Source organism: Xyrauchen texanus, chromosome 10 (assembly GCF_025860055.1).
Source record: "Xyrauchen texanus isolate HMW12.3.18 chromosome 10, RBS_HiC_50CHRs, whole genome shotgun sequence".
NCBI lineage: Eukaryota > Metazoa > Chordata > Actinopteri > Cypriniformes > Catostomidae > Xyrauchen > Xyrauchen texanus.
Window position 1 is genome coordinate 34,256,339 of NC_068285.1, and position 13,042 is coordinate 34,269,380.

Sequence of the window (13,042 nt, forward strand, 5' to 3'; positions counted from 1 at the left end):
CATTTTCCAGTTTTCGGGTGCAGACTGTGTCTTCAGGTTACAACTGGGCTTGTGAGCCATGCATGCAGTGCTCCATGTTATCTGCAGCCAGAGAGATGAGGCGGCAAAAAAGCGCTCTTTAACCACGTTGCAAATGCTGAACTCAGCAGACAACATGATAAAAATGCACTATTCATCAACACAATCTTTAACAATAAAGGCTTTTAGCACTACTTCCCTAATGTAAACCAGATTTAATGATGGTTTAGTGTACAAAACATTTAAATTACCCACTCTTGATTAACATCTTATTATTTATATCTGTCATCCTAGGAAAAAGTTGATGTAGTCAACCAGAATTCACTTTATTTTCTTTATAGTCACACAGTACAGATGCGATGAAAACTCAAATCATGTCTCTCCATGAAGTTAAACACATACACACATGTACAAATTAGTTTATGTTTTTTCTGTTAAGGGAATTTTAAAATTAGTGCAGTCCTCTGAGTAGCAGGCTATCAGCTAGTTGTTTACTATTGGTGGCTGTGGAGCTCCTCTCCTTTCTCAATGCAAGGTTTGTCCAATCACAGACTGCAGCACCTCCCACAGTTCCTATATGCCCCAAAAGTCTCTACCCCGGAGTAGGACTAAAAATGTCCCATAAAACAGCTTCACTATAGTTCCTTAGGTGTGAATGCAAAGAAAAGCACTAGACCAGGGGAAATGTACCTTCTATTAATCTGCCTTGAAGTTTGTGGAATACATCAACATGCATGTCTGTACATTAAATATATTGTGATTATTGTTGATTATAAACGATAATACGGACAGCTTGGATTTATCAATGAAAACTATTTATCAAAAGCATTTTTAGCAACTTTTAAGATCAATAACGCAAATATTTGATTATTAGATTTGTTCCACCACCAGAGTCTTCTCTTGCTTGCAGAGGCCCTTTACACTCTCTCTGTAAAACAATAAGGGTGTAAATTATAGATATGCCATCTAACACCATTTCCAAACAAGTGAAAAGAGACAAGGTTCTCTGCACTCATGCAGTAAGAAATTCATCCACATTACCAAAAATGTTTTGCGACGCAACAGTCAGCCAATCAAAACATATTTGATGTTTAATAGAGCGCAACAGTTACATCCACTTTTTCAGCCATCTGAATATTTGAATAGGCTTTTCACAAAATCCTCTATAAAAAAGTTGTTAGCCATGAACCAAAGCAGCCAGCTCCGAGATGATTCACAACATTACAAACTTTGTTTTGAGGCAAAAAAATAACTTCTGACAAAGGTACAAGACTGTGTAATTACCGCCTTTCATGAGGGTATGAAATACAGTCCCATGAAGCATAGCAAATTATGTCATTGAATAAAAAACTATGAGAATATATAAAACTATTGATTTTAGGTGGTTAATTCTAAGTATAGAAACAATATTTATTGCTGAATATTCTGATATGTACAATTAGATGAGTAGTTTAAGGGTGAAGGGAGACCGACTCGTTTGCACCATTCACAGTGTCAATGAAGTGGGAGGTTGCTCCTGGGCTACTTTCACAGGCTTTGTTGGCTGCGGTTCTCTGATTGGTGGACCATGGGTAATGTAGTTGTTCAGCAGGAATTTTGCTACCAAACATGATTTTTAAACAGTGAAGTTGAAATAATGCAGACTGATGGCTTTAACGAAAGAATACGCCATCTCGAGCACAAGGTAGGTCTGTCTTGAAATGTTTATAAGTTATCTTTGAAAATCAATTAGTCTATGGAAAAAATAAATGGGATTTTCTCTTATATTGCTTTACAGAATGCAATGAGTAAAAATCATTTGCAAAGTACTTGCCTGTAGAGAAGCAGCTCTTTGGACATGCTGTTTTTCACCATTTCCAATTCTTTTGTTTTCTTCATCTGGATCTGAAGCTCAGTTTTTATTTCACAGCTGTTCTTCTCAAGAAGGTCAACTGTTTCCTGCATAAAAGACCTGAAACTTTCAATTCTATGCAAACTATACACATATGTAATGCAACTTAAAAATAGTAGAAGCTCAGCAAAAATCCCAACTTTAACTCCAATACACACCTGATATTGTTCCACATTTTCCATCCTCTGCTCCTCCATTAGTCTGATCCTCTCCTCTAGAAAAGTCCTGTGCAGTCTCAGCTGTTGCTCTTTTTCTCTCAGTGGCCCTAGCTGGGCCTTCAGCTCCTGGCACTGCTCTTTAGCCATACTGAGGGCATCCACTGTGGCATCTCGTCTCTTCAGTAGGGACAGTAACCGAGGCTCGTAAAACTCCTCCAGAGCTTTGATCCCTCCTTGCAGGTATTGCTGTAGGTCACAAGAGGCCCTTCGTCCTTGTGTCACGTAAGAGTGGGTTTTCTTTTTGCTGGACTCTTGAGTGATGTTACTCTGCTGCTTTTTCAGGGCCAGCAGGTCATTTTGGTGATCTGCATGAAGTTTGGTGATCTCCTCAGTCAGCTTAACAACAAAGGCGTTTAGATCCTCCTGAGTCAAAGATTTGTTGAATATAATTAAAGTTGATTGGACACTCATTTTTCATAATAGAAATAACAGTGCCCTTTTTCAGCCATCTTGGTTCCGGAAGTGTTTTTCCAATCATTTTTTTCCCATAAGGATTTCATAAAGTACTTCATGAAAGAGTTCCATGCCATGATCCAAATCAACCAGCCCCATGGTGAATCACAAGATCACAAGCTTGATTTGAAGCAAATGTGTATTTGAAAAACAGACAAAAATAAGAAACTGTACAAAATTATAAACTATGGTACTTCTGAAACCCAGCTGTTGCACTCTATTTAAGTGACATTATTATTGACAGGAACTTAGTTACACTTAAAGATAAAGAAGAATTGAAAGATAAAGAGGGATTTAAATTATATTAAATAAGATGTCTAATTTCTTGTACCCTACTGTTACAAAGATCTAAACTACTTTAGTAAAAACTCCTCCTTGTACTGCTTACAAAGATTCAGTTGAACTTAACAAACCTTGAGCAGAATCTTAAATCTTTTCTAGAGAAGTTTAAAAATACAGTATCAATAATCATGCACCAATCTGCATGAAATCTTGACCTCCCAAACCCACCCTATGGTTCATTCAACACTACCTGAGCTTGGTTGAGCTGCTCCACCTCTTTCTGTTGTATTTCAAGCTCTACTTGTTTCTGTGTACAGTCTCGGACAGCTATGAACAGGCGTCTCTTTGTCATTTTAGTCTCCTCTTGCAGGCTCTGTTTTTGTAGTCTGACTTTGGACAGGAGGCCTTGTTCCTTCCCCAAAGCTTCTCTCACAGTCTGCAGCTCCTGGGCCATGGGCTCCTCAAGCTCTAGCAGCTCCTGTACCAACTCATCCCTTCTGCGCTCCAACTGGCCCACCTCATCAATACAGCTCTCAAATGCTGCTCGCAGATTTTTTATTTCCATGGTAGTACACAAATCGGGCCATGCCTCAAATGGAAAGCTCAGAGCTTCATCTTTAAACAAATACACAGTTTTCTCTTTCTCTGGAATGCACGTCTCTCCGAACGTGATAGTTTTTGTGATTCCATTTGTGTTCTTTTTCTCTGTTTCTGAAATTAAAGGCAGTGGTGTAGATGTGTTTGAATGGGTTGTGTCAAAAATATCTAACTGTGCCAACATCTGTTGCATAAGTCCATTAAACTCAGCTTGTAAAGCTTCTCTGCAGCGTTGTGAGTAAGGCAAGGACTCTATAGGCAGAGCTAGGGCAGCCTCTTCCAAGCAATCTTCAAAGTAGTCTTCGTCTTCCTCATCAATAAATAAGGGCTCATAGTTTCCCTCTGTCTCTGATAGAGACCCGTAAGTTTCCTCAAAGTCAACCTCCTGGTCCTCCATTGTATATCTTGCCCTACCAGGACCAAATGTAATATTGGGTGAATGGTTTTTGAATACCAGTTAAATCTAGATCAGACAAAGACATGGAGAGTTCTGAATTGCTCGAAAGACTTGATACATTGGTCAGATTATTAACATTCTTGTGGTTTCAAGAAAGTTCATTTTAGACATCTGTAAACAAACGTATGCACAATGGATGTGTACATATGTGATTTGTAAATTTCAATATTTTAGCAAATAAAGCTATTGAAGCTTCAACAGGTGACTAAGGCAAATACCTGTTTGGAATACCATGCAGCGTCATTGGACAAAGAAAACGCTTGAGTCACACAGATTTTGGCTTTCCAGTAAGATGATACAATATACTTGTGTGAACCAATATAAATGTAATATAAACAACCTAACATCCATGTACTGTATATATTGTTTTATAATACATCCAAGTGTATTATAACTAAAAAAATTATTTTTACATTTAAAATTAATATATTTCTCCAGACTTGTAACCTGTAAGTAAAATGACTGTTGCTTTTTAATATAAATAATAAATGTGGTTTGGTTATTTTACAGTCTGCAAATTCTCAACCATTACATGACCTATGTTATAAAAATAGATGTAACGGTCACTTTGCTCTCATGCAAATCCCATAGAAAGCACACCTGATGTAAATTAGGCTTTTGTTTATTTTATTTTAGCATTTATTTTAGCCAAACCATGTTAGTACTCTGATGATTTGCAATGAATGGTGGGTAAATTTCCCTCTCCATCTATGTACACTTATTTCCTATGTTGCGTAGAGTGCTGTTCCAACTTAACATTTATGCTCCCTTTGGACTGGAATCTCACTTAAGATGGCTGAATACCATGTGATGTCCACTTCGCAGGACACTATCGGCCTATTGGAACATAATTTAGGAGTCTATGGGAATTTCATGAGCATAATATACATTAGATATGCATCAGATAGCCTTTTGGACACTGCACTTTCAATCAGTGTATTTTTGTCCTGCCTGGAAGTCCGGCTTCTCTATGATTGGTCGCGCTCTCAAATTGGCAGGACAAACGGAAAATAATTGAAATGGCGTTTGACAGCGCATGGCATGTTAAAACACTTCTGTCAATCACAGAGTCTTGTTGGGCAGTTTAGAGATACACACAGTTATATCTGATGCTTCATATTTATTTCAGATTTCATAATCTGATATTTTTTTACAAAAGCAGTTTTGAACTTAGTTAACTATTTTTGAGCAATGTCACTACATGAGGAGAAGTTTGAGCATCTTTGAGGAGCAACACTGCAGATACCAAAAATAATAGTGTGTGCTTCCCCACTTTTAAAAAAAGCACCTGCTGCCCCAGCAATTATGGTGAGGGGAAATCTGAAGCCCAGCTGACTGATAATGAAACACACTTATACACTGTGTGACCATATGAAGATCTTAGATTGACATGTGAAAATGGACCTCTGATCAGTGATGAAGAACATGTACATGCATGATCTTTCATCTGCAAACTTATGATATAACTAGGAAGTGAATAAAATGTCAACCTACACATAACTTCAACAAAATACTGTCAATCACTAGCAGTATACTTCTGAAAAACATTGAACTTTCTCATCTTGATAGATATTCATGCATCTCGATAGACAGGGCTGGCATTTCTTATGCCAGTCTTGGTGGGTCACAAAGAGCAGCTGCTGACAGCATGAACATGAACTCATGAACAGAGCACATTCCACCAGTGCCTCAAAATTCCAGAACAACTGCTCATCATGTTTACACATGCGCAGTATACAATATACAATTTTCTTTGCCTTCAACTGTTGCTTGTTTTTTTTTTGTCTTTTCGTTTTTGTGCGTTTTTTACTTGAACGTGTTGTTTTGAGGCGACTTAATGAAAGAACTGTTATCAATGCACAAAGTAGATGTACAAGTAACCTTCAGCTTTGTATATTTTTGAGTGTGAAAGAAACACCATGAGGACACTGTGCAGTGAATAGGCAGAGATATAGGATCGCTCAAGAGATAGAGGTAGAAATAGAAATAGAGTTAGGATAGTGTGCCAATGCAAAGCTGTTGAACAGTAGCCTGTTATGAATGTATAAACTCACCTAGACTCAAATAACAAAGTTCCAGGACAATAACCATGAAGCGGACCCAAAGTTCAGAGCTGGTAGCCAACTGAACAAGAAAATAGGACAGCCTGGCCTCTCTGTCGGAGCTAAAACATATGCTGCAGGTCTCCAAGGCAACTTTTAATCTGTTTACATTTATTAATAAACACTAGGAGCAAGAAACTTGAGCTTGTACAACCCAGGCTCCAACTTGAGCTTATCAGTAACCATTGGGTCCTCTGGGAGGTGACCTGCTCTCAAGAACCAATAAGAAACTAAGGGGGAAAATGTACGCAAAAAAAAAAAAAAAAGATCAGTACATTATCAGTGCAGGGTCTGCATGTGGACATGCGCAAAAAAATTATTCAAGAAGGGTGGCTACACAAGTGAGACAATTGTCCAAAAGGGACCGATCTGTGAAAACTGACATCACTTTAGTGGTTTCCAAAACAGCACTGACCTACATTCACTCTGATCTGAAAGACTGGCTATCATTAAGCATGGAGAGGACTGAAATCAACTGGGAACAGAAAGCTCCAAGAGAGTCATTTTAGACAAAAAGTGAGGTATCAAGGATTGAGCAATTGTTTAGAAGAGCTAACGGTGCCAAATTCCTTCCATGCCTGCTGATTACCCCATCTGCTTTTAATAGTATCCAATCTAAATAGATGTCAGTAAAGTCTTACTTATAGGCTTGTTTGACAAGATAGATATTTTGAATCTGCCCATGAACATAGAGCCGAAGCAAACATTACGTTAGTATTAGTGAGAACATGGCTAGCGCTATAGATAAACATGTGTGTAACAGCGTGTCGTTTCTATTGCAAATTCAAAACAAATTGGTCATCAAACAACATAGTCCTGACAAGTTGACAAATATAAATAGTTTGGGAATCAAAAGACAAGTGTAGGTGACAAGACATTGTATTTATTGTATGCTGAAAAACGTTATACACTGTATATGTTAAAAAGCTTTGGCTCTTTTTGCTCTTGATTTAGATTTTCCACACATCAACATTCCAAAGTTATGTGTTCTTATTTAAAATATTAGAATCAACAGTGTATTCAACGCGTGCCGCCTTGTGGTGGAATAATGCAAGGACATCACATATTGTGTCATCATGTTTGTTGTTTGAACAATGAGTTGTGCTACTGAATTTTAGTATAATAGTTCAGCACTGTAGGTCCTCACAATGCAAGTGAATAGGTTCAAAACCAACATTTTGAAGCTCCAAAAATCACATAAAGGCAGCATAAAAGTAATCCATAAAATTGTGGTTAAATCCATATCTTCAGAAGCGATATGATAGGTCTAATTTTTTATTATACATTTTTTCCCCTGAATATTCCCCCTAAATATGTATCTGTTTCTCAGCCACACCTATCATATCCCTTTTGAAGGTATGGTTTTAACCACTGGAGTCATATGATTACTTTGATGGATATGGATAGCTTTTATGTGCTTTTTGGAGCTTCACAAATCAATCAATCAATCAATCAATCAATCAATCAATCTATCTTAGCTATCTATTTATCTATCTGTCTATGTAAAGAGGAGAAATTACTATTTTTGATGGACTTTACACACTTGAAATTGTCCCAGTGTCATTCAAAATGTTTTTTAACACAGGGATAAACAATTAGTATGAAAATCCACTGCTAGATTTAAATAAGAGATCTTGGAGTGGTGGAAATGATTTATGTGGTGAATGGTCCACTACAGAGAGGACATTCATATTTATATTTCAATGGGATGCAGTCATTGTGGGTCAACATTTTTAGGGGTTTTCCTGTAATTGCACTCCTGCCTCAGCTATCTAACTATCTCAGAGTTCTTCTCAGAACCACTTGGTGGTGCTGTACAACCACTTTAGCTATGGTAAATTTGTCTTGAAAAATTTGTGTGATATGCGTTTTATCGAATTATAGTAATGTGATGGCTAAAATAAAAACAGTTATTAAAACAAGATAGGTTGACAGGATGCAAACCTTGAAAAAAACATGCCAGTGAACTTGTAATAAACTTGACATCCTGCAAACTTCCCCAAGTGTCTGAGGCTGAGCTGTCATCTAGCCTACAACTAAATCTCAATCCTGTTCTTTTGTCCATCTCCTGGTGCAGCATACATGGGTGTATTCCCATTTTCTTTATGAATGTATCTCGTCTAAATTAGGCTTGTGTAGACCACATGTAGGGACCCAAAATAAACTTTTCCAAAGATTTTATCAAGGCTACTCAAGCCTAACAAGTACAAGAATATTAAATATTTTCTCCCTTTTTCTAACTGTTTTGATCAGCCCAAGTATCTGTCTTATAATCTTCGCTGTGGAATGCCGAGCAGCTTGAGCTGCATTATAAACCTGTGATGAGTGATGACTGTGCAAACTGAACTTAGTAATGACCATTTTAAGCACAGTATGTAAAAGCCTCATTTACTCCGATTAGATAAGCTTGTTAAATGTATTTAGACACATTCTTGTTCTGCTCCTCCAACAATGAACCACAGCCCTTTTTCTTTTTGGAAAAGGTAATTTCCTCCATCTTTTGCTTTAAGAAAAATTGACAGATTGCTTCTGTCTCATCACAAATCACAGTTTTAATCGTTTTGTGTGTGTGTGTGTGTGTGTGTGTGTGTGTGTGTGTGTGTGTGTGTGTGTGTGTGTGTGTGTGTGTGTGTGTGCCTGCGACGCTCAATGATTTAGCAAAAAATATCCAATCACATTGGCTTTTTAATAAGGTATCCAGGTTTTATATGTCTCTTGTATGAATTAGGGCTGGGCGATACATCAAATATCCACGATATATTTTAGACGATTTTGTTGATGATGTAAAATTCAACAATATGGTAGGATATCCCAATGATTTTAAAGGGCCTTTTATTTCAACATTAAGTTTCATAGTGCATCGGTAGACTAATTTCAAGATCCATCAGGGCTGTATAATTAATTAAAATAACATCAAAATGGAGATATGATCATATGTGATTATTTAACTGCCAAAGGCTGCAATTAAAAACATCAACATGGTCTGTGTGTGCTTTAGAATGAACCGGCGACGGGCTGATCTGTGTGCACGCGCGAGGGCGGCGGGGCTCGTGGTCTTAGGTTTGTAGCCCGGTTCACCTGCATTATGAAGTGCTGCAGGTTCAAGAATTCACGCAATTGTATAAAACTATAAAGTTTTTATATAAATCTACAAACGCAGAACAGTAAGCAGAGTTTGACAGCGGTTCACAAAATGCGAAACTCGTATCTGTCAAACAAACATTGCACTTAGTGTTTCCTATTACTTTCAATGAAAAGTAGCTTCTAAAAGTCGCTACATGATGTCATGCGTTAATTAGCATATTTATGCCTTGTGTCAGCCCTTTATATCTGTTTACTTCTCTCCTACTTTCTGTGCTCACATACTGTATTTTAATCCATTCCCAATAAAGCTGTTCTCATGTACATATTTGTTCCGTTTCTTTTGTCAGACAAAGAAACGAGTACGAAATTGTGACTGAACAGAGTAGACACAAAGAGAGAGGTGTGCCTGTGGCGGGAAATCAAGAACTCGCGCTCGCACGGCAGTAGGCCTACTGGCGACTCTTCTTCAGAAAGTAGCAAAGATTTGTCCAATAAGTCGCTAGATTTGTCGCTAGGTGCTTTTTTTTTTCGGAAAAAGTTGCTAAAGAGGTCTGTAAAGTCGCTAAATCTTTCCGTTTCATAATAAAAGCTTCTGGTGAAGGTGAAATAAACACTTTGCAGCGTCAAAATAAAAACCCCAGTTTAAGGTGAAGTAAATAGATCAGAAATATAATTTATCTTTTAAAAATAATAATAATTCAGTATTATATTATAATAATAATCTGACTGGGTTCCACAGTAATAATTTAGTACAATGCAATATTCATGAAGGTAAGCCAAGACCTCAGAAAAAAATTAGAACATCCACAAGTCTGGTTCATCCTTGGGAGCAATTTCCAAAGGCCTGAAGGTACCACGTTCATCTGTACAAACAATAGTATGCAGGTATAAACACCATGGGAACACGCAGCCATCATACCACTCAAGAAGGAGACACATTCTGTCAAGAGCAATTGTCCTTGTAAAGATGCTGGAGGAAACAGGTAGACAAGTATCTATATTCACAGTAAAACGAGTCCTATAACAACATAACATAAAAGGCTGCTCAGCTAGGAAGAAGCCACTGCTCCAAAACCACCATAAAAAGCCAGACTACAGTTTGCAAGTGCACATATATGTCAGGACAAAGATTTTACTTTTTGGAGAAAGGTCCTCTAGTCTGATGAATCAAAAATTGAACTGTTTGGCCATAATGACCATTGTTATGTATGAAGGAAAAAGGATGAGGATTGCAAGCCGAAGAACACCATCCCAACCGTGAAGCATATACCTGAGGGTGGCACCAAAGCGAATAAATGAATAACTGTCTGTGCTGCTCAAGTGAGAGGAAATATGATGAATTTAAATGAAAATAGTAGTTTATATTAACAATTATATTTAAATATAGTAATTTGTCTTTTCACTCTTCTGTTAGGTAAGCACTGCTTACCTTGCTTATATGGATGGCATGTCCCTGTTTAACACCAATTGCAAAGGGCAATTTGCACCCTGCAACTCTTCAGCCAGGTCGATCACTTCAATGATCCAGTGAGAAAGTCTTTGCTTGGAGACGGACATTTCTATCGTGCATTTCTTTCGTTTTCTGGGTTTGACAGTGGCTTTTGAAAGACCTGGACCAAATTCCAAACATGAATTGTCGACTGACAGTGCTCGCAAATCGCCAACCCATTTTACTGAGGCCAGAGCCAGCCTTAATGCGGACTTAAGAGAAAGCACACGCAATTCAATTGATTCCAGAGGCTCGAAGGGGGGGCCCCGCAAGCACATTTAGGACCAAGTTAGGTCCCAAGTCAGAACTGTAGCCGGGCGAGGGTGGTTCAGTTGCCTCACTGCCCAAAGGAACTTTATGATTAAATCATGTTTGTCTATAGAGATGCCAGCTTCGGTGCATGATATGCAGTATAGTCACCACATAAACTTTGAGCATTGACGGAGTGAGCCCTGCGTCCAATCGCTCTTGAAGAAATGTGAGAATTTCAGATACGGGGCAGTTGGCTGGGTCTTTGCCATGTGAAAAGCACCAATTAGTGAACACATTCCATTTCAGTGTGTAAAGGCATCTTGTAGATAGCGCTCTTGCCTGTAAAATGGTGTAACCGATCGAGACAGTCTTGGCATGTTTAGCATGCTCTGTTCAGGGTCACACATGCAGGTTCCACAGCTTAGGCTGGTGATGCCAGATTGTGCGCTGCGCTTGAGAGAGGGGATACCATGTATTTCCCATGGAGGGCTATCCAGAATCTCTATAATTTCTGGAAACCAGAACTGGTTGGGCCACTTCAGTGCAACCAAATTAATTGTTTCTTTGTCCTCTATGACAGAGTGAAGGGAGCACACCAGGGGAAACGCATACTTGCATTTCGCAGGCTATTTGTGGGCTTTTGCGTCGACTCCTAGCGGAGCTTGAGACTTGGAGTACCAGAGGGAGGCAAATAGATCGATCTCAGCTTGCCGAATATTTCACAAATTCTCAAGACAGTCTGAGGATGAAGTCTCCATTAGCCCAGCCTCGATCCTTGGCATGCCAATAGGTCCACACTGTAAATCAGACAGTCTGGGACATATGTCGCCCACAGGGAGAGGAGATGATGCACACTCCACAGGAGGATGCGAGGCATCAGTCTCAACATTGTTAGGGAACAAATTCCACCTTGGCGGTTTATGTTCGCTACAACTATCGTGTTGTCTGAGCAAGTCAGAACATGATAATTCGCTATTTCAGACTAAAAATCCTTTAAGGCTAGGAAAAAAACCGACAGCTACAGGCGGTTGATGTGCCACACCCTCTTCGCACCTGTCCAGGTGCCGAAAGCTGGGCTTCCATTGCACACCACCCCCCAACCTGTGTTGGGGTTACCATGGCTACTGCAAAAGACATTGAACTGATTACCATTATATCATTTCTTATAGTGCACACACTTACAAAGCGAGTGAAAGACTAGACTAGAGATGGACTCCACCTTGGATTTCCCCAAACTGTATGCTTTTGATCCTATTGTATAGAGGAACAGGCTTGGAACTCCTCACCTGTTTTCCATTTCCTTCTCTTTCTCTCAAACCGGATAGGACAGCCATAAGCTTGCAGGCTGCAATGGAAAATGTAATATTTTGGTAAAGCGCTCCATGTCCAGTGTTAAACTAAAAGGTCACAGTCTGAGAGATCAGAAGATACAGTCTCTCTCTACTGAATGATGGGAAGTGCACCAGTGCCCAATAAAAGGCAAAAAGCCCATAATAATAATAATAAACATTACTTGGCCATAGTTTTTAGTACATACCAGGTGAATACAGCACAATTATACTGAAATAATCATCCATGATTTATTTTGCTTTTATAACCCAAACATTCCGTGCATGCAGTCTGAGTTGTGTTTGCGATATCTGTTTTTTTGTACAAAGCTGTACTGTGATGAAAATATTTGGGGAACTAAAACTTTTGAGAAATATTTGCCTTTGAAGCAAGACTAGCGTTTTGATCTTTTATTGATAGCTAGCTGTAAATTTCTTCTAGTAACATATGGGCTTCCATTAACAACACATGCAAAGAGAATGATATATCTGCTTATTGCAAAGAACATCTTAAGTTTGATTGACATATTTTCCTATTGTGTGGTAAAACATATTTTCACAAGCAGATTATCATTCTGCGGCTCTTCAAAAAGGTAAATGTTGAGGCATGAATGTCACATGAGAAGCAACTGTGGCAGTGATAAGGAGCCTTTATTGTCTGAAAATAACAATATGAACTACCATTACCTCATTCTCAAACATCTGATAACTCTCTCATGATTTAGTTTGTGTGGGATACGACTGAAACATAGAGGAGGTGAACCATATCAACTTGCCAAGTAAATGGCACTCCCTAGTTTAAAATGGAATCTTCTAAGCTTTATCTACAAAATAAAGAAACAAAGCATGATCAAAAAGTATGTGCTGGGAT

At 38.5% G+C, this 13,042-nt stretch overlaps 1 protein-coding gene across 1 annotated transcript; it reads right to left on the reverse strand.

Moving 5' to 3' along the window:
• Positions 1-331: 331 nt before the first annotated feature.
• On the reverse strand, positions 332-6,167 carry LOC127650855 (syncoilin-like). Its single transcript, XM_052136488.1, has 5 exons — positions 5,971-6,167; positions 3,113-3,869; positions 2,068-2,490; positions 1,832-1,956; positions 332-946 (listed from the first exon to the last, which is right to left on the reverse strand). Exons 2-5 carry the CDS (start codon positions 3,854-3,856, stop codon positions 889-891), a joined length of 1,350 nt encoding a protein of 449 aa, XP_051992448.1. The 5' UTR covers positions 3,857-3,869; positions 5,971-6,167; the 3' UTR covers positions 332-888.
• Between the last annotated feature and the right edge of the window lie 6,875 nt (positions 6,168-13,042).